This window comes from Artemia sp. Qi Xiang Cuo, chromosome 10 (genome assembly GCF_049724085.1).
Source record: "Artemia sp. Qi Xiang Cuo chromosome 10, ASM4972408v1, whole genome shotgun sequence".
In the NCBI taxonomy this organism is placed as follows: domain Eukaryota; kingdom Metazoa; phylum Arthropoda; class Branchiopoda; order Anostraca; family Artemiidae; genus Artemia; species Artemia sp. Qi Xiang Cuo.
The window spans coordinates 29,775,985-29,800,519 of record NC_142803.1 but is presented as its reverse complement, the minus strand read 5'-3'; the positions used below and the strand labels follow the sequence as shown (position 1 = coordinate 29,800,519).

At 36.9% G+C, this 24,535-nt stretch overlaps 1 protein-coding gene across 1 annotated transcript in view; it reads right to left on the bottom strand.

Annotated features, from left to right (window-relative positions):
• Positions 1–234: 234 nt before the first annotated feature.
• Positions 235–24,535, bottom strand: part of LOC148947644 (vitelline membrane outer layer protein 1 homolog) — a 40,893-nt gene continuing 16,592 nt past the window's right edge. Inside the window, exons 3-4 of the mRNA XM_089095341.1 lie at positions 11,929–12,088; positions 235–639 (exon numbers count right to left, since the gene is read on the bottom strand). Coding sequence (XP_088951467.1) covers positions 323–639; positions 11,929–12,088 — 477 coding nt within the window. The 3' untranslated portion in view covers positions 235–322. The remainder of the gene's footprint in view (positions 640–11,928; positions 12,089–24,535) is intronic.

Below are 24,535 nucleotides of genomic sequence, written 5' to 3'. Positions count from 1 at the left end.
TAGAATGAAATATCTTCAACACGAAATATCTTCCGGCACGAAGGCAATATTCATAAAAGAAAAAACTAGCCCCTGATCTTCGGTTCTTTAAAAAATATGTTTTTGCTAAAGACTCATCAATGACATAAAAATGCATATTTTGTCAGATCGTTTTGTCCAGCATCTCGTGAAACGAAACATTTTTTTCTGTGAGAATCTAGCTGTGTGAAATCTATTAGTATTGAAATATAGTTTAACTATAGAATAAGTATATTAAAAATGAATTTCCATAAAAATTATAAATATGAACAGCAAACGATGGTTACGAGAAAATGAAATGTAATTAAAACTTGCAGCACGAAAAATCCACATCTGTTAAGCCGGCGTCATCACGGAACGGCCCTCTGAATTTCTCAACTCTGGTCTGAAGTCCACAAATTGCGGATCCGTTTGGACAAGTTGCACTAAAGTCACCATATCTGCCATAGTTGTTGCCTTCTCCTTCTATTTCCTTGGCAGTGCTATTTGACGACTGGCCAGTGATGTCATTCAGATGATGACAGCCAAATTTGATATTGTTTACGCCTGTATCATCCTCAAAAACACCACGTGCTGGCTCAACTCGTAAGATGAAATTTACCAAGAAAGTCTCGACTGGCCCTGAAATAAAACTGAATTGTAGCATGATCTAATGAAAAATCTAAAGTGACTATTAACACCAAATGATATAAGAAACATAGATAAGAACTGGCAAAAAAAACGAGACTGATCAGTGTTGTTTGGATTATTTTGGGAAAAAGCAAGGAATATACTACAATAATAATAATAAAAAAACCGTGGTTTACAATAATTTTCTACTAGAACTAGTCGAAGAAGACATTCTTTATTTGTTCTACTCCTTTATTATTTATTTATTTTGTTTTGCTTAGCCTTTCCCATCATTTTGTCAGTATGATGGGCACTGCAAAAAAAAAAAAAAAAAAAAAAAAAAATAAAAAGGTAAAAATACGCACACAAAAAAGCAAACATACACACATAAATAAAATTACATTCGGCATATACATAATGTATAATCTTAAGCTTGATATAGAAACAAAATTTTCTTATTATATTTGGGTCCATTCATTAAATGGGTTTAAAATCAGCATATAGTCGTATGCTACTAGCACTACTAACTAGCTGCAGCAGCTAGCTGCCTGTGATCAACACAGCTGTGTACGCTCCTCTCCGCCCTGATATATTCAAAGCTTTACTTTTTGCCCCCTCCCATGGAGTCCTTGTTATCTTTAAATTCTTTCTTACAAATTCTTCCCACCCTACTCGGGGGCAATCATATGTGGTTAGCTAAATTCTTTATCAAGTTTATTGAATCTTCGTGATTTGGAAACAAAACAATTACATACAATTAATTTTAGATAAATACGATAAAACTTTTACAATGAATATCATTCATGTTTTATCTTCTTCTTTTTTTAAATAAATGGTGCTGCCCCAGCCCCCCTACAGGCAATTGTGATAGCTAGATGCACACCCATTGACGGCCGCAGAGTATTTTCTGGCTGTGCTCAGGAGCAGTATTGAAACTTTTTTCCCTGGCAAACCCTAACATTTAAGGGAGAATTCTATTCTTGGGACCTTGCAAATCTTTTACTTGAAGTTTGGATTTTTTTTTTTTTTTTAATAAAATTAAATTGATTATTTGGAGGGATGCCATGTCAAGCACCGAAGTACGAATTTTAACTCTGCTATGCTCATTATAATAGAAAAGGAATAGGGCCAGATTCTGTAAATTTCGTAGTTCAATTTTGCTTATAACATGAAGTCGGTTTAAATTCTAGAATGGAATTTTTGCAATGTTTGACCTACTTATAAAATTCTCTCATCGTGATGAAAGAGATGTGCGGCTACGTCTTAATATTTATTACACCGAACTAACCCATGCTCTTCTGTTTGCCGAATCTCAGGGAGTGCCCAAGTCTCGTGTCAAACAAGGAACTCAAGAAAAGGGTGGGTCTTCTAACCCTTTGTTATAATTAGCATGCGACCGAGCTATCTTCTGGCACGGGATATGGAAAGAATGTGGTAGATCACGCTCAGGAGTAGTTAAAGAGATCAGAGTTGCATCTAAGCGTAGGTTTGGGAAGGAACTTGCTCGTCACCGCGCGCAGTTGAAATCTGAGCTTTCTGAAAAAGTAATTAAAAATCCTAATATGTTATGAAAAACTTTTGATAAGAAGGAGTCAGCAGGTCCCGTCAGCAGTCAGATATCCCATCTTTAACATGGATAGACTATTACCTTGATGAGTTTCCAGCCCCAAAACAGGATCTTTACATTTCTGCTCAAGAAAAGCTTTCACCCCTCCTCTCATCAATTCCAGATACAGATTTCCTAGTTACCCAATCACAGGTGGTATCCACGATCCGACGGTTGAAAAGGAAGAAGTCGGCTGGCATTGACCGCGTATCCACCCTTCACCTTAGCCATTGCAGCCCGACTTTCATGGGACACCTAACCCTTCTCTTTCAGATGATCTTCACCACTTGACTCGTACCATCGGCATTCAGTACTGGGTCGCTTAGACCAGTCCCGAAGAAAGGCAAAAGTAATTTGGAATGTCCTTCGTTCAGACCGATCACAGTGGCACCAACGCTTTGCAAAGTCTTCGAACTTTTGGTCATTGATGAAATCCAGGAAAAATGCTGGACTACCTTCCCAAATTGGTTTCCAGAAGGGTTTTGGTTGCGGCCCCGCCATTTCTGTTTTTGCTTCAGTCTTGATTGACGCTGATGAATCGAAGGAGTCCATTGTTATAGGTCTACATGACCTCCGAAATGCCTACGAATCACTTCTCCATGACCAACTCATTCTGGATATGGGAAAGAGAGGTGTACAGAAGGACATCCTACTACCCATTAAAGACATGTACGACCACCTACAGGCTGAACTCCTACTTCCTGACCATGGTCGAGCCCTCACTGAATATACACCAGACATGATGCTGTCCTACCGAGGGAGTCCTGTAGTCCCAGTAACAAAGGGTGCTCGACAAGGATCAGTCCATCTCCTTGTGCCTTTAATAAAAAATCTCCTTGTGTCTTACTGTATTAGTGTATTGTATAACTTTATTATTGAGGCACAGTCTACTATCGAGACAAAATGCATAGCTCGTGGCATAGAAGTTACAATGATAGACAACGCCGATGACATTCTGAGCCCCAGCCGCACAGTCGCAGGTACCACCTTCTCCACACTACAATCAAATTACAGTCGCATTGGCCTTGATTCTTCTGTTCAACTCGCGCCAAGAAGAGGTCTCGTCGGTGAGGCTGGGAGAGTTGTCTGTAGCCTCTTTCCCGAAAAGTATTTACTTTGGTTTACCAATTGGAAAAGATCTAAAACTACCCACTCCCTTCTTATTGATCATCTCCGTAAACGCCTGGCTTTTGCTTACAGTAGAGTAGTTTCATCTGAAATCCGTTTTAACCGTCTATTTCTGGCTCGACTTTATAACGCAGTATCCCTTCCCCATTTCCTGTATCCAAGTCCATTTCGGAGAATTTTTCCCGAGCCAGAGAAAAGAAAGCTCAGATCCACGTTTTTCAAGTATGCGAAGTTCTTGCTGCGGCTCCCGTCGTGGAAAAGAAATTTGCACCTTGTTAAAAATTTTAAAATTGCGGACCCGACAGCAGCTATAATTGAACAAATTATGCGGTACAACGAGAAAGTTTCTTCCCAACCTTGGTACCGTTTGCTACGGCAGTGAATCGCTGTCCATTTAATTTTGTTCGCCCTAGTGCCTCGTCCTTTCTTTTTTCTTTCGTTTATACTCCGTCTGTGTTCCTTTTGTTGTAGACTGGTTACACATAAATAGACTTAAGACTTAATTAAAAATGGGGAAAGCCTTTCCTGCTTCAAATCTAGGAAGTGGGAGTTTATAATCTTATCGGTGGTTGCTTATTTAATTAATTCAGCTGTAATTGCGTTAACATTTTAATTCTTCCAATTTTATATTGAATGATGATATAGTCTCTTTTATCTGAGTTCAAGACCAGCGGACGAAAGTGTCGTTGAATTGCTTTGCAGTTTCTTGTAATATCTAGACCAGTGAATATGATTTTCTATTGTATATTTTTAGTTCCGTGATTATGTGCTTGGTTTCATTTTTTACCAATTTTGGAAAGATGCAACGATACTCACAATGCTAACGTTTGTTTAGTATTTGAGAGTTTAAAAGTAATATATGTCACGTACCTACGGTGCAGTGTATAATTGAGCTTTTGTTTCTTGTCTTTGTAATTTGTTCGATGTGTTTTTTTTTCTTTTTTTTTTGTGTTTTTTCTTTTTTAGTGATACTCCGTCTTTTGTACCTTTTTTTGACGGGTAATAAATAAATAATAACAATAATGGAATAAAGAGATACAAGTTAATATGCAATTTGATATGTTTTACTTTTTTAATCTCTAAAAATAGCCAATATAAAAAATAGTCTGTCGCCAAGTAACTTTCATTCATTACTATATCTTGGTATATCTTTTAAGGCTCACTATAGAGCCAGGAAAACTGCTATTCTAAGCCTCCATCTTCTCATGTTTCATGGAAATCGCCTTAATTATTCATGGATCATCAATGATAGAAAATGCGCTTGAAAGCTGAACATAGCCCGAACATGAAATTAAGGCTAGGATAAATTATTGGGAGGATAGGTAAATGTGATTCTGTTTGAATGGATAAGTGTGACTCCGATTTCAGGAAGAGCTAGCACTTTCAGAAGTACAAATATTGCACTTTCTAAAATGTGACAATTGACTATAAGAGGTCAAAGTTTTTCATAAGCTAATTTTGCAATTTTTTCAGAAACTCGTGCTTTCACGTGTTTTTTTATAATTGCCACTGCTAATTGGCACGTTTAAAAAGTTTCTAGTTTCACGTTTCGAAGTTAGCAAAATAGGCTTGGCTAAGTAAATAGTGATGAATCTCCAATGTGTGATTTTTTTTGGCCTGATAATGTAATATAGATGCTCGTAGAAACTAAGGGTAGGGATTGTTCAATCACAAAAATTATTAATGTCCAGTCAAAGGGCTGAAAAAGATGAGGAGGCAGCCAAACACTGTGAATTTTAGGCAACCCGCAGCTCCACATGGGATCGCATTAAAAGAAACAAAGTAGCTATTTTATTCAAAATGGTCTTTTGGTCCTCAAAGGTCCAAGAATACCTCCAGAGTACACATTACTCATGAGATCTCAAGGGTAGACATAGACATAGACATAGACATTTTTACTTTACCAAAAAAAAACATACAACAAACATCAGAAATAACTAGACAACCACATTAAGATTAAAAAAAAATCCTGTTGGTGGCTGTATCTTATAACCGCCCTTTAATCAAAAATAAATAAAAACAATAATAATATAAATTCTTATTTTTTCAAAAAAAAAGTAAGGAAAAAAAAAATCAAGAAAACAATTTACACTGTCAAACTCTAACCATCCTCCCCCTTCCCCTCTTCCTCCCCCCAATCTCCAAAAATGATCCTACTTTTTCAACAAAAAAATTCTTAAACTTTTTCTTAAATGAAACTAAGTTATCGGCCGCTCTAATACTATCCGGGAGACCATTCTATACCGAAACACCTACGTTCCGTAAAGCAAAGCTTGACCTTGTTGAATGTTGGATCTCACTGACCAAATGGTCAACATTTCGTCTAGAATATCCATGGTAGAGAAAATTGCAGGAAAATACATTCCAAAAGTACTCAGGAGATAACATATTCAGACACTGATAGACAAACACTGATAACTGATAATCACGCTGCTGCCCAACATTCAGAATGCCAAATTTTTTGTAAGATTGAGCAGTGCTTTCACAATAGCACATCTCTCCGAGTACTCTGATTGCTTTATTCTGAACAATTTGTATCGTTTTATAGTTGCCGATGAAATTACTGGCCCATACCGAGCCTCCGTGCCCAATATAAGGGTCTACAATAGCGCTGTAAATGAGCTTGAGGGTTGACAGAGGAAAGGTATGCTTCAGTTTCCTCAGTATCCCGAGTCCTCTGGCAGCTTTAGCTGATACTATCTCACTGTGTTTTTTCCAGCTGAGATTGCAGTCGATATGAAAACCCAAGTAACGGAGGTCATATACTTGTTGAATAACCTCAGAGGCATATATAACTACCGAATCCAGTGGGGAAAGAGTCCCAGTTCTGCTAAAAATCATGTAACTGGTTTTCATTGCATTAGCAGCGAGGCAATTCACACTCACAAATACGCAGAGACACTGAAGTGCATGGTTTACTTTTTCAACAGCTTCTTGAACAGACTTTGCAAAAACAGTTATAGCTGTATCATCAGCAAATGAAGTAACAACACCTTCACTTATATAATACCGCAATGTATCTACGTAAACTAGGAACAGGAGAGGTCCCAGAACGGAACCCTGCGGCAAACCACAAGTAACAGGCATCAATTCACTGACAATATCTTTGTGCACAACACTTATAGACCGACCGAAAAGATAAGATTCAAACCAACTTAGAGCACTATTTTTAATTCCAACACTTTTTAACCGCTTCAAAAGTATATTAAATTAACTGTATCGAATGCTTTCTTCAAATCAATAAATACAGTTAAAGGAATTAAATTTTTTTCATATCCATTATTCAAATTATCTAATAGATCATGTATTGCGTGCAACGTTAAGTGAAGCTTCCTGAAACCGAATTGACTTATCACGAACAAATCCAACAGAATCTAAATAAGAATAAACTTGGGAATACATAACTTTTTCAAAAATCTTAGTAACTAAAGGTAAAATTGACACAGGTCTACAGTTTGACAACTCATTCTTGTCACCTTCTTTGTGAAGTACACTCACTTTAGCTTGTCTTAACGCACGTGGAAAGTCACTTTTTCTCATTGCTAGGTTTACTAGTTATAGGAGAACGGGTAGGAGGTAAGCACTTAAAACTTTAAACGCCTAAAGGTTAAGACCATCCATTCCAGCAGAGTTTGACTTTATCGACTTGACAGCCTTACTTACGTCATTCAGATTACACTCAACAAAACTAAAGGACTGGGATTCGCCTCGGTTGTCAAGAAATTCCTGTTCCGAAAACTGGTCACTATTCTTTCCTGCCTCGCTAGAAATATCACTACCAATTCTAGAGAAATATTTGCAAAATTCATTTGTAATATCCTTCTCATTATCGACACTATGACCGTTAATTTCCACTTTTTCTGGGAAAGCTGAAGATTTGCCAGTAACGAGCACATTCTTTATAGTTTGCCACATACCTTGCATATCACCTTTGTGTTGTTCAAACTTATCAGAATAAAACTGTTTCATTGCAGTTCTGCGAAGGGAATTTACTTTATTACGAACCTTCCGAAATGCTTCCCAACTACTATCAGACTCACAATTCAGGTATGCCTTAAACAGGTCATCCCTCACTTACATTAGGTCAGTAATTTCATCGGTAATCCATGGCTTACGGGGGGTTCTCTTTCTTTTCTGGATCTGAAGAACAGGACAGCTCCTATCATAGATTGGACCAAGAATATTCATAAATTTATCAAATGCTCGAGATGGATCACCATTAATATCCGTCACTTCTTGCCAAGACAGCACACTCACTTCATCCTTGAACTTCTTCAGATTCTCGGCCTTCATCTCCCGTGAGAGATATTTCTCTTTGGCTATTTTAGGCTTCGAGATTGATCTGATCGTACAAACTGATGGGAGATGATCCGAACCTAGAATAACTGACACGTCTGAATGGCATTGCGCAATGAGGTCAGACGAAACAAATATATTATCAATTAAAGTTGCCGAATGTTCTGTAATCCTTGTCAGAATAGTAACAGTTGGGTAGTAGCCATGACAAAGCATCAAGTTCAAAAAATCTAAATTAGGGCCGGTCAGTTTCAGCAGATCGAAGTTGAAATCACCAATAAAAACACACTCGCAATTTCTTCGAAGCTCATTAGTCACAAACTGCTCAAAATCCCCAACAAAATCATCCGGAGTAGCACTAGGCGGCCGATAAACCGAAGATATCAAAATCTTTCTTTTATCAATCTGGGCTTCAATAGATAATATTTCCAGCTTACCTTCATTCCAATAACAAAAATCATTCAGAACTGTGAAATTAATAGCATTCTTCACAAGAAACGCCAAACCTCCTCCCCTCATTACTGTCCTTGATTTGCGAACAATTTGATACCCCGGAAAAAAATGTGACGAGAGAAAATTCTCCTGAGTAAAAAAATATTCACAAATCCCAAGAATATCAATATTACCATTAAACATTTCAAGAAAATTATTAACATCATATTTAGAAGATACATGACAGTTCCACTGAGCCACTTTAAGCCCTGACATACTACGAATATCAAAATCACTAGCAGCTGAATACAGGTATTTACTTTGGCGAAGCGGACCAAAAACATGGCCAGTTAGATCACTGGCTATAGGTACCGAAAGAAGATTCTCAATGCGAAACGGTTTACTCTGTAGAAGTTCCAGTCGGGAGCTGGAATAATTTTTATTCATATTTTTGCATGTCGTGTTACCGTGGAAAACCCCTCCGATCACAGAAAAAAAAAAAAGAAGAACAGAAAAAACAAAGTAATAAACATAAAAAAAATAAATAAAAAGAAATAAAAATATAAAATACAAAAGAACACGCACTATATAAGATCTCCAGTCGACCAGATACGCCGGATCGGGGCAGTATCAGTTTCACGCACAAAAATGCGGCCTTGATCGGACCAGACACTACGATTTCCATACTTATCTCTCGAACCGCTCAGAAGATCACGCTTTCGTTTTGTTAGATTCTCGGCTACAAATAGCCCTGTGCCACTAAGCTTTTTTTTCGCTTTAAAAACATGACGGGCTATCTCTTTAGATTGAAACTGCACAAGAACAGGGGCAACTTTATCTGATCTTTGATCATTATTTGATCAATAATGGTCTGGTCTTTGATTTTTGGACGCAAACGGTCCATACACATGAGTGGCTTCACAAATACACTTAATAGAAAGATGAATATGTTACACCTTCTTGAAATTAGGCCTATACAAGGTATTTTCCCCTACCCCGTGTTAGATAAATCTCCAAGCCTCGTACGCCAATGGCAGGTACACTCCATTTCTAGTCCCTATTAGCAAAGAGGTCAAATGCTCCATATCCAACCCCTTTTGGTCAACTGTGCGTGAACTCTGTCTCCAGGCCCCGTTTGGTCTTGTTCAACAATGCACACCTTCTGTTTTTAATTCCCCTTTGGTGACTGAGCCCAAAATGTGTTCTCCCCCTCATCTCCCTTTGTCCATCTGTGCCTACATATTTTCTTTGAACCTCATTAATCAACGGGTACACATGTTCAAAGTTCTATCTTTGACCCTTTCGGTCGGCAGTGTGTATCTTCCACATCCAACTCCGACCACTATTGCGCATTTTTTTGCGCAAATAATTGAGGCATAGCAGACGTATTTATCCTTGTTCGATCCTGAGGAATCTTTACTGTTTTTTTTATTCTATCCCATGTCTCATATCGGCCATGTATACAGACGTCAACTTTTCCTTCTTTTCTGGGGCCACATTTCAAGTTTATGATAAAGCAAGAAATCTTACTATGGAAACAAAACTACCGGTAATTAAAACACAACTTGATTTTAGAGCACTTTTGGGATGGAGGAGGGGTGTGCGCAGCTGTGTTGGCCTCAGGTGACTCGGTGCTCCAGCGAGTTGTTAGTAGCAGTAATAGTTGTAATGGTTGCCATCCCTAGTGATTTATCAGTATTTATAGTATTTTTTTCTTGCCATGATTTATAAAAATTAGTGATTTTCTGCTTTTTTAGTGATTTTTTTTAGAAGCAGATGGTTACTGTAAGTTCCAATCGAAAAAGAACATAAACGCTGAATTCAGAGTAAAATTAGTGTTGGTATTCTAGTTTTGAGGAGACAGTCTACAAGCAAGAACGCTTACATTGACATAAAAAGAATAATGTACTTCTGTTTTCATTAACTGCGAATATGGTTTCCGTACCTTCCTTCGTTTCCCAGTCTGATGGCAATGCTCTTTTCCCATAATGCCATCATCATCATCATCATCAGCAGCAAACACGTGTTCTGTTAGTCTTTATGCAGAATGCCTCCTATTTCTTAGACTACCACGAACTTTTTCTAAAGGCATAGATAACCGAAAACTTCAACTTGTCTACCACTTTCAAGAAGAAAAAATCAAATTTCAAATTCAGAGTGATTTTATTAGTAATAAATCACCTGGGCTTTGATGAATGTTCTGTTCTTTTTCCTTTATGGTGTTCTGTCTATTTATTGATTAGAGACATTTATTGGCTACAAAGGTCCTGGAATCGGCCATAAGAAGCTAGGTTCAAATCCAATTTTTTTTAAAGCATCAACGAAGCGAAAGTAGATGCTGGACTTGTTCCTCGTTCACTGTTGGGTTACGAGGCCATGGAACCTTGCAGGGATGATAAAGGAGGCCATGGAGCTTTGTTTGGTAATTTTTTCATTTCATTAAATCTGATTCGATTGAACATTGGACAGAGAAAAAAGAAGTTTCAGCTATACTTGGTGCTAGCAGCTTTTAAATGATGGAAACTTTGAATTGGTTCAGTTTGATGTTGAACCTATTAAATAAGTTTTCCATGTAGTCTTCCAACAGCGTCCTTTTATAAGCTTTATGGTCACGTGCCAGTTAAGTGAACTACATGTCTAAAAAGTGACAAGGCTTTTTAAGATTCACAATAACGTCAATAGCTGTAGCCTAGTAAAAAGAAAACCATAGCCTACAGAAACGAACATTAAAAAACTTGCTTTGAAAGAAATTGTTTAATGAAAAGGATCCCTGATTTGATGTTGACGAGGAACGGTCACTATTATCTAGGTTATATTTAGTCTTAAAAATGAATTATTAGACAATTTTTCGGGAGTTTTGGAAATGAACTTGAAACTTGTTAAAAGTGGCATCGGATCAAAATAAACGATATATTCTTAGAATCACTATTGTCAAAAATCCCTAAAGCTTTGGGTCAGTGGCGCGTATGCTCCGTCTCCGGCTCCCATTGCCAAATCTTTGTATGCAAACCTTTGAGATTTAAGACTACTTCGCATGTTTCAATTATTTCAATTAGAACGTTTTTCTTTTTTTTTTACTTAATCTCCGAACATAGTTCATTTGTCAGGAAGCAGTGTGGTCTTTTTCAGAATTTTGTAAAAGTCAATGTGCTCAAACCCTTAATCGGAGATTTTCAGTCCCAAATCTTGAAAACCCAAGAAAATAATAAGCCTGGAATAGCTAAACAAGAAACAAAAGACTAAAAGTGGTAAATATAAAAAAAACACGTCAGTTAGCAGTCAAAAGGTAAGGTTCATTTAATGGTAAACAAACTTAGCCCAACAATCAGATTCTATGTTCAAATTTGTGTATCAGTCTTTTAAAACTAAAATTCTACCATAAGTTAAAAAGTCATCTAGACAAGAAAATCTTCAAGAAAAAAAGATCCACTGTACAATTTCCGTTAATAGAGATGCCGCCTTTTGATACATTACCAGTGGTGCACACAGAAAATAATTATAGGGGGGGTTGACCGGGAGTCCCTGGGCCAAACAACGGAAAACTTTAAAAATTCCTTAGAAAAAACTGTATTTCAAGGCATTAGTTTAAGTTTATTTTAACTCTTTGAATGCAAGTTTTGAATAGGGACTAAGGAATGAATGATAAAACCGAGCAGATTATATAAGAATTAAAAACGTAATGTAATTTTTTCTTGAGGGGGGATTATAGCCCCTTTAGCCTGGGTGCCGGCCTGTAAATTACTGAAGGTATGCAGGAAAAAAGAATACGCACAGATACAAAAAAACACACACAAAAACAGTAAACAAAGAGAAAAAGGTTTATAGAAACAAAACAATACCTTCTGATGAAATGTGACAAGTTTGATAGTTGGTATATTTTCCAAACAGACCTTGTCCGGAGCAAACATGTCCTGTTGAATTACCAGTCAAGGAATCATAGCATAGGAGACATATGGCGTTGACAGATGTGTCATCACCCAAGCCTTGCGGTTTTTCCACCTTTGAAAAACAAAACACAATTTGAATAAATAACTTGAGGACAACAAGAATACTGGGGAGAGGTCAACTTAAAATAGTTTGACTAGGCATACTTAACATAGGTTATTGACGGTAACGCAGGCCATTTCTCAAAGATATTCTATTCAACATGTAGCCTATAGCGTGAAGACTGTCAAACTGAAGAGATCAATACGAATAAGGCCATGGGTCTCCCAAGAGCTTCTTCAACTACTTCAGAACAGAAATGAGTTGCGCAGGATTTATTTGAAATCAGAGTCAGAAAAAGTCTTCACTGAATTTCAAAAAGCTTGGAATGAAAGTTATCACCTTCGAAGAGGTTGCATTCAAGAATATTATTGTAAGACATATAAAGACTAGCCTGAAAGTCAATGATTGTGTAGTCGTTGGAAGTGAGAATATTCCAGATTTTTATGAAAGTAATAAAATTGCTCAGATCTGTAAGCCTAAATGTGGTTTAGAAGCGACGATGAACGTTAATGAAACTAATCTAGAGGAGACAAAACATATAATAAGATTGATTATGTTGAATTCATTTGAGATTGATGGTCTTAATCTGCAATCATTTAAATAAGTGATGGTGTATTTATTCCCTTGTCTTGTTTATTTGATAAACTTATCATTAAAAAAGGGTATGTTCCCTTAACGATTTAAAGAAGACAAGGTACCCTTTACATAAAGGAGGTTTGGAAACTGAGTCTTTAAACTGCAGACCGACCTTTATGTTTTCCAACCTTTATTTTAAAAATTATTTGAAAAGATTATCCGTGGAAGAATCACCTGAACCTAAATGGATTTCACGCAGAACCACATTCGGATTCAAGAAATACCATTCTGCTACACGCGCTGTCCATCATATCATAGATTGTATTAACTCAGCACCTAAGCGTGGTAAATTAGCGCTATCAGGTTTTAATTTGATTTTAGTAGTCTTTGACAAAAATGTTTTTAAGATTTTATTGAATGGGCTAAGTTGCTAATACTGATAAAGCTGTCCCCACCAGGCCACTCCATCAAACAATCATTAATTTCTTTAAATGATTGTTTATAAAGCATAAGTTAATTAGAAGTGTGGCTAAGTGAAAGGTTAGTGGCATATTAGGCCTTTTATCTGAGCTCGGGGATCCAATTATATTATGTAAAAGGAAGACAAACAAAACCAGGATTCCCCAACCAGGATTCGCTTGATCCTTGTCTATGAGCTGTATAATTGTATAAATTGTCGTATAAAATTGCCTGCCTTTTGCTGTTTTGACGAATCTCTCCAACGGCCAACCTAGCCCAGCTTTTTAACTATTAATTAATAGCCATCGACAATAACATGTAATAAAGCATGTATCTGATATATTTGTATGGGCCTCTAAAGTACATGGGCCTCTAGAAAATTATTTAAGGGAAGATATTTCGGGGGTGACCAGCATTGAAAACCACCGAAATAGGATATTTGTTCGGGAAAAAAAGGGCTCGAAAAGTAGTGGAAATCTTGAGATTTTAGTGGGGTACTCTGCTACAATGTACCGAGACCAATTAAAAAGTGACATATAGCCTATATACCATATTTCAATATATACAATATAATATTTGGTATATATTTTAATGTTACATCAAGATAGGATTTCTTAAAGGCATTCGAAAGAGTAGAAATTTGAAGACATACAAGAACTACTGAGATTATTCTATATTTACATAAATATAAATAAATTTGATTTAATATTGTAAAATGACTTTAAAATTTTGTCGTGCATCTGATAATCTGATAAAAAACAACATTTTTTTTTTTTTTTTTTTTTTTTTTTTTTTTTTTTTTTTTTTAGCCATATCAAATACCGTTTCGGGCAGTAGTCTTCAATTTTGTTTGTCAGATTCAAGAATTTGGCAGCATTATTGTAGCTGCAGCTGAAAATGTGCTGTCGTCATTTCGTGAGTTTTTCGAGGAATAATTTTTTCGTATTAAAATTTCTTAAAGAAAGTATTTTGGAAAACATGTGGTGCTCACATTTCTTTAATTTTTTTTAGACCTTGAATTGTTATTATTGTTCCACTGGTACTTATTAATTATTCAGAACACACTAAAGAATTTTAATCTGAATGTAAGATCTGAGAAATCCAGTTTCGTAGCACAAAGACAAGTGACGGATAACAGAATGTATTGTACTTACATAATTTGGGCTATATATTTGCACATTAGGGGGGGGGGAAGTATAGCGGGTCTGCATGCAAAATCTGTTAGCTTCAATTATTTCGCGTATTATGAAGTAAGAATTGTTGGTACTGGTGCATTATGCGGGCACCGCTATATACTGTATTTGGAATGTCAAACGGGAAATACTACAGTCAAACGGGAGAGACAGAAACCCGGTTATAATGGTATATGAACAAAATAATAAGAATTACAAGTTACAATTATGGGCCCAGATGAGATGAGATGACTTTTATTTTCAACTAATAATTACATCATACTTAACTGGCACTTACCACATTTTTTTTAATAACATTATCAACAAACGTAGAAATGATAAGAACGTATGACGTATGAGAACGTACACAACACCTCCAATATTGTCCAATATGCTTCTCATACACGTATAAAGTCATGGTGTGTCCATTTTCGCACTCTTTTGTCTTGGGCAATAACCCCTTATCATAGGCAGCGCAATAGCGCTGCCTAAGTAAAGAACGATGTTGGCACAATGTATTATTTATTTTTTTGTTTTAGGTTTTTGGTTTTTCCATACTAGGGCATTTCGTAACGAAGGAGTTGTCTTAGAAACTTCGAAAAGGGCTCAATCGATTGGAAATTGGAGTGGCTAGTGCCCTTTTTAATAGTCGAAAGTGATTGGAGGGCAACTAGCCCCCCACGCCCATCATCCCCCAAACACATCCAATCAAAATTTTGAGATAGCAATTTTGGTCAGCGTAGTTGATTTCCAGATAGAAAGTATATTTTTGAGGAGGACACTCCCCCACAACCCTTAGGGCAAGGAATTTAAGTTATACCCTGGAGGTATATAAGAACGATGTAGGCACAATGTATTATTTATTATTTTTTCCTTTAGAGCAGGGCACTTCGTATCGAAGAAATTGTCGTAGAAACTTCGAAAAGGGCTAAAAAAATCGGTAATTGGAGTGGCTTGTGCCCTTTTTAATAGTCGAAAGTGATTGGAAGGCGACTAACACCCCTTCCACACCCACCATTTCCCGAAACACATCCAATCAACATTTTGAGATAGCCATTTTGTATAAAAAATGAGATTTTTGAGGAGGACACTACCCCCACAGCCCTCAGGGCAATTTTTGTAATTTATACCCTGGAGGTATATAAGGTTTTAGAGAAACTGCTGTTGAAGACACTTGAAAATAGACTTACTCAATTTGATATTGAAAGGGTTACTGACCTTTGTAATAGTTAGAATTAATTGGATGGCAATTAGCTCCAATCTCAGGCCCATTATTTTCTCGAGCATGTCAACTCAAAATTTTTAGAGAGGCATGTTATTCAAATTAGTTTTAGGTTCCGGAAATTAGGTCTTTGAGGATCAGAACCCCCCACAGCCCTCAGGGCAAGGGTTGTAAGTTTTGCCCTGGGGGCATATAAGGTTTTTATAGAACTCGTTGTCGTAGAAACTTCAAAAAGGGCTCATTCGATTGGAAATTGGAAATTCAAAGGGCTAGTGCCCTTTTTAATAGTCAAAAGTGATTGGAAGGCAACTAACGCCCCTTCCACGCCCACCATTTCCCCAAACACATCCAATAAAAATTTTGAGACAGCCATTTTGTAGCAGGTATTTCAAAGTTCAGGAAATTATACCTTTGAGCAGGACGCTCTCCCCACAGTCTTTAGGGCAAGGGTTATAAGTTTTGCCCTGAGGGCATATAAGGTTTTTATTGAAATCTTTGTCGAAGAAACTTGAAAAAGGGCTCATTCGATTGGAAATTCAAAGAGCTAGTGCCCTTTTTAATAGTCGAAAAATTTGAGGGCAACTAGCCCCCCTCTCACGTCCACCTTTTCCCCTAACACATCCATTCAAAATTTTTAGATAGCCATTTTATTCAACGTAGTTGAAAGTTTTGGAAATTAGGTCTTTAAGGATGACAACCCCTCCTCCCCACAGCCCTCAGGGCAAGGGTTGTAAGTTATTCCCTGGGGGCATAACACATCCAATCAAAATTTTGAAATATCCATTTTGTTCAAAGTAGTTTTGCTCTTTTTAATAGTCGAAAATGAGTGGAGAGTACTTAAACCCCCTCTCACGCCCACCATTTCCCTAAAAACACTCAATCAAAGTTTAGAGATAGCCATTTTGTTCAACGTAGCTAAAAGTTCTGGAAATTATGTATTTAAGGATGACAAACCCCACCGAGCCCCCAGGGCAAAGGTTTTAAGTTATGCCCTGGGGGCAAATAAGGTTTTTATAGACAGAGTTGTCGCAAAATTTCAAAAGGGACTCATTCAACTGGAAATTGAGATATCTAGTGCCCTTTTTAATAGTCGGAAGTTATTGGAGGGTAACAAACCCCCCTCTCACGCCCACCATTCCTCCAAACACATCCAATCGAAGTTTTCAGACAACCATTTTGTTCAATGTAGTAGAAAGTTCTGGAAATTAGGTCTTTGAGAATGACACCCCCCCCAGCCCACAGGGCAAGGGTTGTAAGTTATACCCTGGGGGCATATAAGGTTTTTATTGAAAGCGTTGTTGTAGAAACTTCAGAAGGGCTCATTTGATCGGAAATTGAAAGGGCTAGTGCCATTTTTAATAGTTAACAGTGTTTGGAGAGTAACTAGCCCCCCTCTCACGCCCACCACTCCTCCAAACACATCCAATCAAAGTTTTCAGATAGCCATTTTTTTCAACGTAGTAGAAAGTTCTGGAAATTAGGTCTTTGAGAATGACACCCCCCGCAGCCCACAGGGCAAGGGTTGTAAGTTATGCCCTGGGGGCATATAAGCTTTTTATTGAAAGCGTTGTCGTAGAAACTTCAGAAGGGCTCGTTTGATCGGAAATTGAAAGGTAGTGCCATTTTTAATAGTTGAAAGTGATTGGAGAGCGACTAACGCCCCTCTCACGCCCACCATTTCCCCAAACACGTCCAATCAAAATTTTGAGATAGCCATTTTGTTTAACGTAGTTGAAAGTTCTGGAAATTAGGTCTTAGATGATGACAACCACCCTAACAGCCCTTAGGTTAAGGGTTGAAATTTATGCCCTGGGGGCATATAAGATGTTAAAGGAAAGAGTTGTTATTGCAAAAAGGGCTCATTCGATTGGAAATCGAAAGGCCTAGTGCCCTTTTTAATAGTCATTAGTGATTGGAAGGCTTGACATTTTTATAGTAAAGATCGGTGTATTATTTTTTTGTTGTTGTTGTTGTTTAGACCAGGGCACTTCGTATCGACGGAGTTGTCGTGGGAACTTCGAAAAAGGCTCATTCGATTGAAAATAGAAAGGGCTGATGCCCTTTTTAATCGTCGAAAGTTATTGGAGGGCAACTAATCCCCCTCCCAGGCCCACCCTCCCATTTGCCCAATATGTTAAAAAACTAAATGTTGCCTTAAGATTAGATCAAAATGCACTGCGTTAATGCTATTTCTCGATAAGGAATCTTAGCAGTATCCCAAGAACGACTGAGGGTAATATGTTCAAACCTTTGGGGCTACTTCTATTATTTAACCAAATCAAAATAGCGTAAGTGAATCCAAGCTATCAAAGAAAGTAAACATATTTTTTTTTGCGTATGGTATCAAGTTTTCCATTTCAGGTCAACTAGAGGAGGTATGAAACTACATTTAACACTACTATTTGTGTCCAAATTTTTAAAAGGGTGTATGTTGTTAAAAATTGCTGAAAATTTTTCTCCAGCATACAAATAGCAGGCCAAATTATAAAGTCTTAAAGAACGAAAACATTTAAAGTATTATTTTCTTTTTCTCTGAAAAGACTATGTCAATATAAAACGAACAGAAATTAATTAAAAAAACTTTTTCCATAAAATAAGTTTTTCAAAGAAAAGTAAAGAACTCCATAAAACAAAAACTGAGCAAAGATGCTCAGTTTTGGAAACTACCACAAATCAGCATCGATAAATAAATTAAACCCAAAAACAATCAGAAATTACAATAAATAACCGAGTCAAACTCAAAAGGAGCAGAAATTAACATAAGTTGGGCTTAAAACCCCAGAACAGAAATTAATTAAAAAAACTTTTTCCACAAAATAAGTTTTTCAAAGAAAAGTAAAGAACTCCGTTAAACAAAAACTGAGCAAAGATGCTCAGTTTTGGAAACTACCACAAATGAGCATCGATAAATAAATTAAACCCAAAAACAATCAGAAATTACAATAAATAACCGAGTCAAACTCAAAAGGAGCAGAAGTTAACATAAGTTGGGCTTAAAACCCCTATGCCTTTCCAAGGCCAGAACAGAATTTGCACTTAACTGTAAAAAATACAAATGAATGTGCACTGTCAGTTTAATATACATATACGGATATTTAGTAATCAAAATGTTAATATTATTTGATTTATTAAAGTTATAAAAGTAAAAACATTTATATTTTTTCAGTAAAGTACTATAAAAATACAATCAGGATATTTTACCGCTGGTACGTGGCGTATATTTTCCTGCTTTTTAGGTACCTAATGTGAAATGAAATCGAACATAATGATCACGTAGACGAAATCGAACAGTACCGTCAATTGAGAGGGGGAGACATATAGCATTAGTTTTCCAAGCCCCTCCCCCCGAGATATTGAAAGACACCTTTTTTAATATTTCGTTGAAAAATTCTTCTTTTTTTTACTTTCATTAGAAAACAACAAAGTTGCCTCCATAGAGTCAAAAAAATAACTGATTCTCTCCCCCCCTCAGTTTTTGCGACTTGACACTGATGAAATCAAGCAAAATAAAAAATCAGTAGAAGGAATAAGACCACATTTTCTGCCGGAAGAATTGCGATTAAAGCTCTGGTAGGTACGACTCAAGCCACATTTGCATCATGTCTCAAGGTTGTATCATCTGCTTATAACTCGAATGCAACCTCTAACTGGGATTTTTCAAGGATTGATTTGTTCTTATCAATCATATCGTTCTGTGTAAGTAGAAACTTACGCAACCATTTATCAAGGATGTCAAATCACGAAAATTTAGATAGTGGGTGCAAATCTTCCAATGAAAAACCATAAATAGTATTTTCAAAAATCCAGGAGGGAGAGAGGTAGAAATCTAGTCCCCTCCCATTGGCATACATGTCGTATACATCTTCAAAAATTAGGAAGAAATCAGGAATTCAATTTTTAATGAAAATTACCTCCATGTGCAGTTATATAGTTTTTCGTAGTAGTAGACGCCAAGTTTAAAAAAGGAAATGTGGGTGAAAATCAGAAAAAATAGGCTAAAAGCATATGAAACTAAACAGCTGAAGAAGATGTATCTCTCTTCGAAGATGTAGTCGTCTATGGGAATCTACATATTGTTAACTAACTAGTTTTCCTTATTTATTTACGCAGTTCAACGTGGTGACAACAAGGCCGTATCCGGGGGGGGGTGGGGGTTTGAACCCCCCTTGAAATGTTTTTTCGACTCGTAAAAAACGTAACAAAAAAAACTAAAATTTGATGCGTTTTTAAAGATTTTCTTACCCCCCCCCCAGAAAAAACTCATCTGTACCCCCCCCCCCCCCCCGATAAAAATCTTGGATATACGGACTTGGGTGACAATGACAAAAATTTGTTATTTATTTTGTAAGAAATATCCTAAAAGAAATTACGCGTAAAAAAAATTATAAATTATTCACAGGAAACATGACACACAGCCCGAAACTAAATTAATATACAAAATTAAACTAACGATAGGGAAAATCTAACTTTTCTTTCATTCTCAATAAAAATTCGCATTAAGAACATTTTTCAAAGACGGAAATCGTAAATAAAACTATTCAGAAAAACTGTGGATGACTGAAAATGTCAGATCATATATTTAGAATCAGAACAGAAAAAAAAGACATACAAACGCTGAAGGCACCAAGTTCTTTTTGAATAGTATTCTTATTATATTATACTACAGTCAGGTTTGCCATCCCTAGTGATTTATCACTATTTCTAGTGATCTTTTATATCGTCTAAACACAAAAATCACTAAATAAGCACATAAATTACTAGATTTATTGAAGGAAATCACTAAATCAACCCGAAAATCCATTAAATCTAGTGATTTTTGTTTATTTCCCGGAGGCAACCCTGACTACAGTGCTTACGTCAAAATAGCATAATTGAGTGCCTCTTGCGGCTAGTGGGAGTGACAAATAAGGAAAAAATGCTGTTGGTTGAATGTTCAAGATTATTATGCGACACTATGGTTGCGACATACCAGACACCAAGGTTGCGGCAACATCTTAAACCTAGTAAAAAGCGAACGATAATCAATAGTACGAGGAAAGTTAAAACTATATTAAAAAAAAGAACAAAAAACTGTCAAGTGATTAAAATTATTTGATTTGAAGATGATTCGGATAATATAAATATTATATATATTTATTAGAATTCTGAAAAAGAGCTTGGAGCCCTTAAAAAATAGTGGCGGGTGGAAAAGAAAGTTGCACCATTTGGCATAAATCGATGGCTTTGAGCCCCCATCTTGAAAAACAAGCAAAATGATTTTAAGCATGGCAGCGATGTGCATTTTTTCTCATCAGAGCTAGTAAACTACCGCAAGATCTTAGAGAGATGTTTAATGACTAAGTTGAAAGCTATTGCGTATACCTACGTGCATTTATAAACGCCATTGGAAAGTGCCAGTGCCAACTGATGTAAATTCCTCTTTTTGTCGCCAGTCCTAGAGTGGGAAGTTCTGGGAGCATAAGAAAGGCACCATTAAAATCTCAATGGTCAAAAACACTTAACTGAAGATTTACAACCGCACTTCTTGTACACTTGCCCTCCAGCCCTCTTAGTAAGTACCTCAAAAGAAAACGTGCTTAAAAACTTTAGCGTGAAGAGCGGGGTATTGAGGACGCGGCAATCCCCGTCATATACGGAGTAATTTCTGTTAGTTTTCAGTTTTAATGTTGCTCCTTACTTTCAGTTGAAAAAACTTCTTTTTTAATTTAATTATATACTAGCATGGATTTTCGCATTTCTGTTATGTTCATTTAATTATAATTAACATGAGCAGCAGTTTGATGGTTTGAGCAGCAGTTTGATGGTTTGAGCAGCAGTTTGAGCAGCAGGATACTGCCAGTTTGTGTTTATGTAATCGGGACAATTACGGGTGCTAGTAAAAATATTATTTCATTTTTAGCATGTTTAACTAGCATGGAAAAGTCTCGCGAACTTGACAGCTACCAAACTCACTGGAATACAAAAATTTTGGCAATTCTTGTTAAAATTTCCTTATTGTTGCCTCACACAAGACAATATTCCAGCGTATTTCTCTGTGTCTAGTACCAGCACTATACAAGACGCGGCAATATAGGTAAAGATAACATATATGCATATGCCACCTATGTTTGAGAAGCGCATAACATCATAAAGGTATGGAAAATACAAGAAGATTCGCAATTTCGTACTGGGACTGAGCTGAGTTTTTGCTAGAAAAGCTGATATTTTGGAAAGACTGAAAGGGCTGATATTTTAGTAAAAGTTGAGAACAATAAAATGAATTCAGGTTGGTTGGAATAAGTGTTATTTAGAAAGTCAGATAGTGTAGAAGACGTAACAACTTCGGAAATATTTTACTAATGTTGCCGATTGAAATGTGTTGGGTTTGAGCGATGTTGGCCTATCGTTGCTTTATAGGTATAAAAACAATGGAAGGGGTTCACCCCTTCACTGGACTCTCCAAATATGAAACTATTGTAACAATATGTCGTAATTACTATCGTAAGAAATTACTATAAGTAAGAAATTACTATCGGCAAATATGCGGAAATATATCAAACTTACCAAATCTATCAGAACAATGAACAAATCAAAATCTATCAGAACAAAATATCAATTTATATTTTAACTTTACAGGAGAAACAAATTGGCTCGGACCCATATAGTTCGTATAAGGAAAGAGTGGATGGGCGTTTCCCTTGGAATATATTATTGCACAATAATCATTTTAGTAAATGTACTAAATGTTCCATAATAATTGCGACGCCACAGATTAAGGAGGGATACAAGAACGCTTATAAAGGAGGATAGGGCTTCAGCACTCCTGGAAGACCGAGCAAAAGGTGCAATATTTGGAGAATGACGCTTTTCTGAAAAAGAAATCTTTTCAAACCCCACCCCTACCCCTGGAAAACTCTAAAAAAAAACCTTTAGATGGAAAGTAATTGCCTCCTAAAGACAGTTTTCGACTGCGGAGTATACGGTTCACTTCCCAGTGATTGCCCCCCCCCCCCGAAGTGACGAAAATAAAAGCTTTTCCTAACTCAACATGCCACACCTTCTCTATCTAGAAGATGAAAGAAGTTCATACACGAGTTACCTTAGCCAAAACAATGCCAAAATAAGAAATCTTAATTTTTATGAACTTTATCTCATCTATTAATTATCATAGATAATTGAAATAAATTTTAATTTTAATTTGATAAGAAGTCTTTCATATCCCTTTTCGCGTTATTCGATTTTGGTTCATTTTCAAAGTACCATCTGCTTACTATATTCCACAAGTGTCATGAGGTTTGTCACCTTGCAGTGAATTGCCAATCAAGTGCTATTTGTGTCAGATGTCGTTCTGCCAATCACGTATACACTTCTCTAACGCGTGGACAGCTAGTAAGTTTTGTGTTTTATGCAAGACTGCTGACCACACCTGTTACAGTATGAAATGTCCATATAATCGTCCAACCAAGATTCAGCGTAATCCGAGTAGTCAAAGTGCCCATGGTTGGCCATAATGTCAGTATGAGGTGCTTTCCTCTAAAAACTAACAGTTGACTCCTTCAAAAGTTTTCAGTTCTTGACGAGCTCGTGCCAAAACATGACGTGATTTGCTTACACGAGACGGTCTAAGTGAATTGACCTTTAGTCTTTTGGGTACCAGAGAAGAGTTAACTTGCTATGCAACTCCTGCTAAGCAAAATGCAGGAGAAAACTCCTACTAACAAACTTACTAGTAGTAGACCTCAGGAGGCCTTACAACTTACGTGAATTCCGCTATACGTTCGGTGCTTGTAGAATCCTGTGATTTCTTTCTTGCTGTCAAAGTTGACAATGTGTTTATCTATAATGTTTAGTGGCCGACCAATTACCAAAATGATGCGTCTGAGCGCCTTTTTCCTCTTGCCTCTGAAACCTTATGTAGAAGCACTTCGAGCATTTTTTCTAGTATTTCTATAGTTGGATATTTTAACTCTAACCTGACTGCTCCATCTGCCCGCTGCTCTGGTTGGTGAAATACTTGATAATCATTTGAATGTTATTGATAAAGACAAAGATTTCACATAAATTTACAATTCCTCGTCCACATCCAACCTTAGTAGTCTCTCAACCTAAGATTCTTGTGACTATTTAATATCTGATCATCTGCCGTGGCGCCGATTTTCTCACCAAATAAAACTTTTAAGGTACCTACTAATCACCCAAAAACGCAAAATCCTTCAAGTGAGCGTCAATCCACACTGAAATTTGTCGGGATAGTGTTTCTACAATCCTTTCCAAGATTAAAGTTTCCATGGTCCTGCCAATCATGCGCTCGTCGCTGCCTACTGAGGAAAAACATATTCGCCTTGACATTTATTGTGGAGAGACATGCCACGCTTTAAAATATACAGAGTCTCATGCTGTTCCGTTGAAGTGTCACCCACCTAGGAACTATTCCTAAGTGGCAGGAAAATCAAAGTCTCTCTCAGTCACGTGATTCAGCAAAATTTTGGCTACATTTATGGATTGAATGCGACAAACCACGGTCCGATTAACTCTATCTGCATCGCAACAAAGAAGAAGTTCGCCAAGGAACTTCAGAATTACTGCTAACAAATCACAGAATAGACAGAAAAAAAAAGAAAAAAAAATTCAAAGACAACCCTCATTTCCTTTGGTCGTTGCTTTGTCCAAGGATCTCCAACACTTCCCTTTCCCCTGTCAATGTTCCTTATTCTGGTTGGCATTCCTTCTGTGAGGCTGAATTCTCTCCATCAAACCCTCAACTTGAACACAAATAAGTTGAAGAGCTTGACCAATTTTTGCATGCACTCCCGATTCTGATTATATAGCATCTGTAACGTCCGTGGCTGATTCTATTATGTGCCTTAAACCAAAGCAGTCATGGGCACCCATAGACTGAATTTTAGGGGGGAGCTTACCTGGTCTAATCAGCACTTCCGGAGCTGTATAATTGAAATCTTAAGACAAAATATCTAAGGCAGCGCGAGAGCGCTGCCTAAGTCAAGAGCGATGTGGACACAATATACTGTTGTTTTTTTTTACCAGGGCACT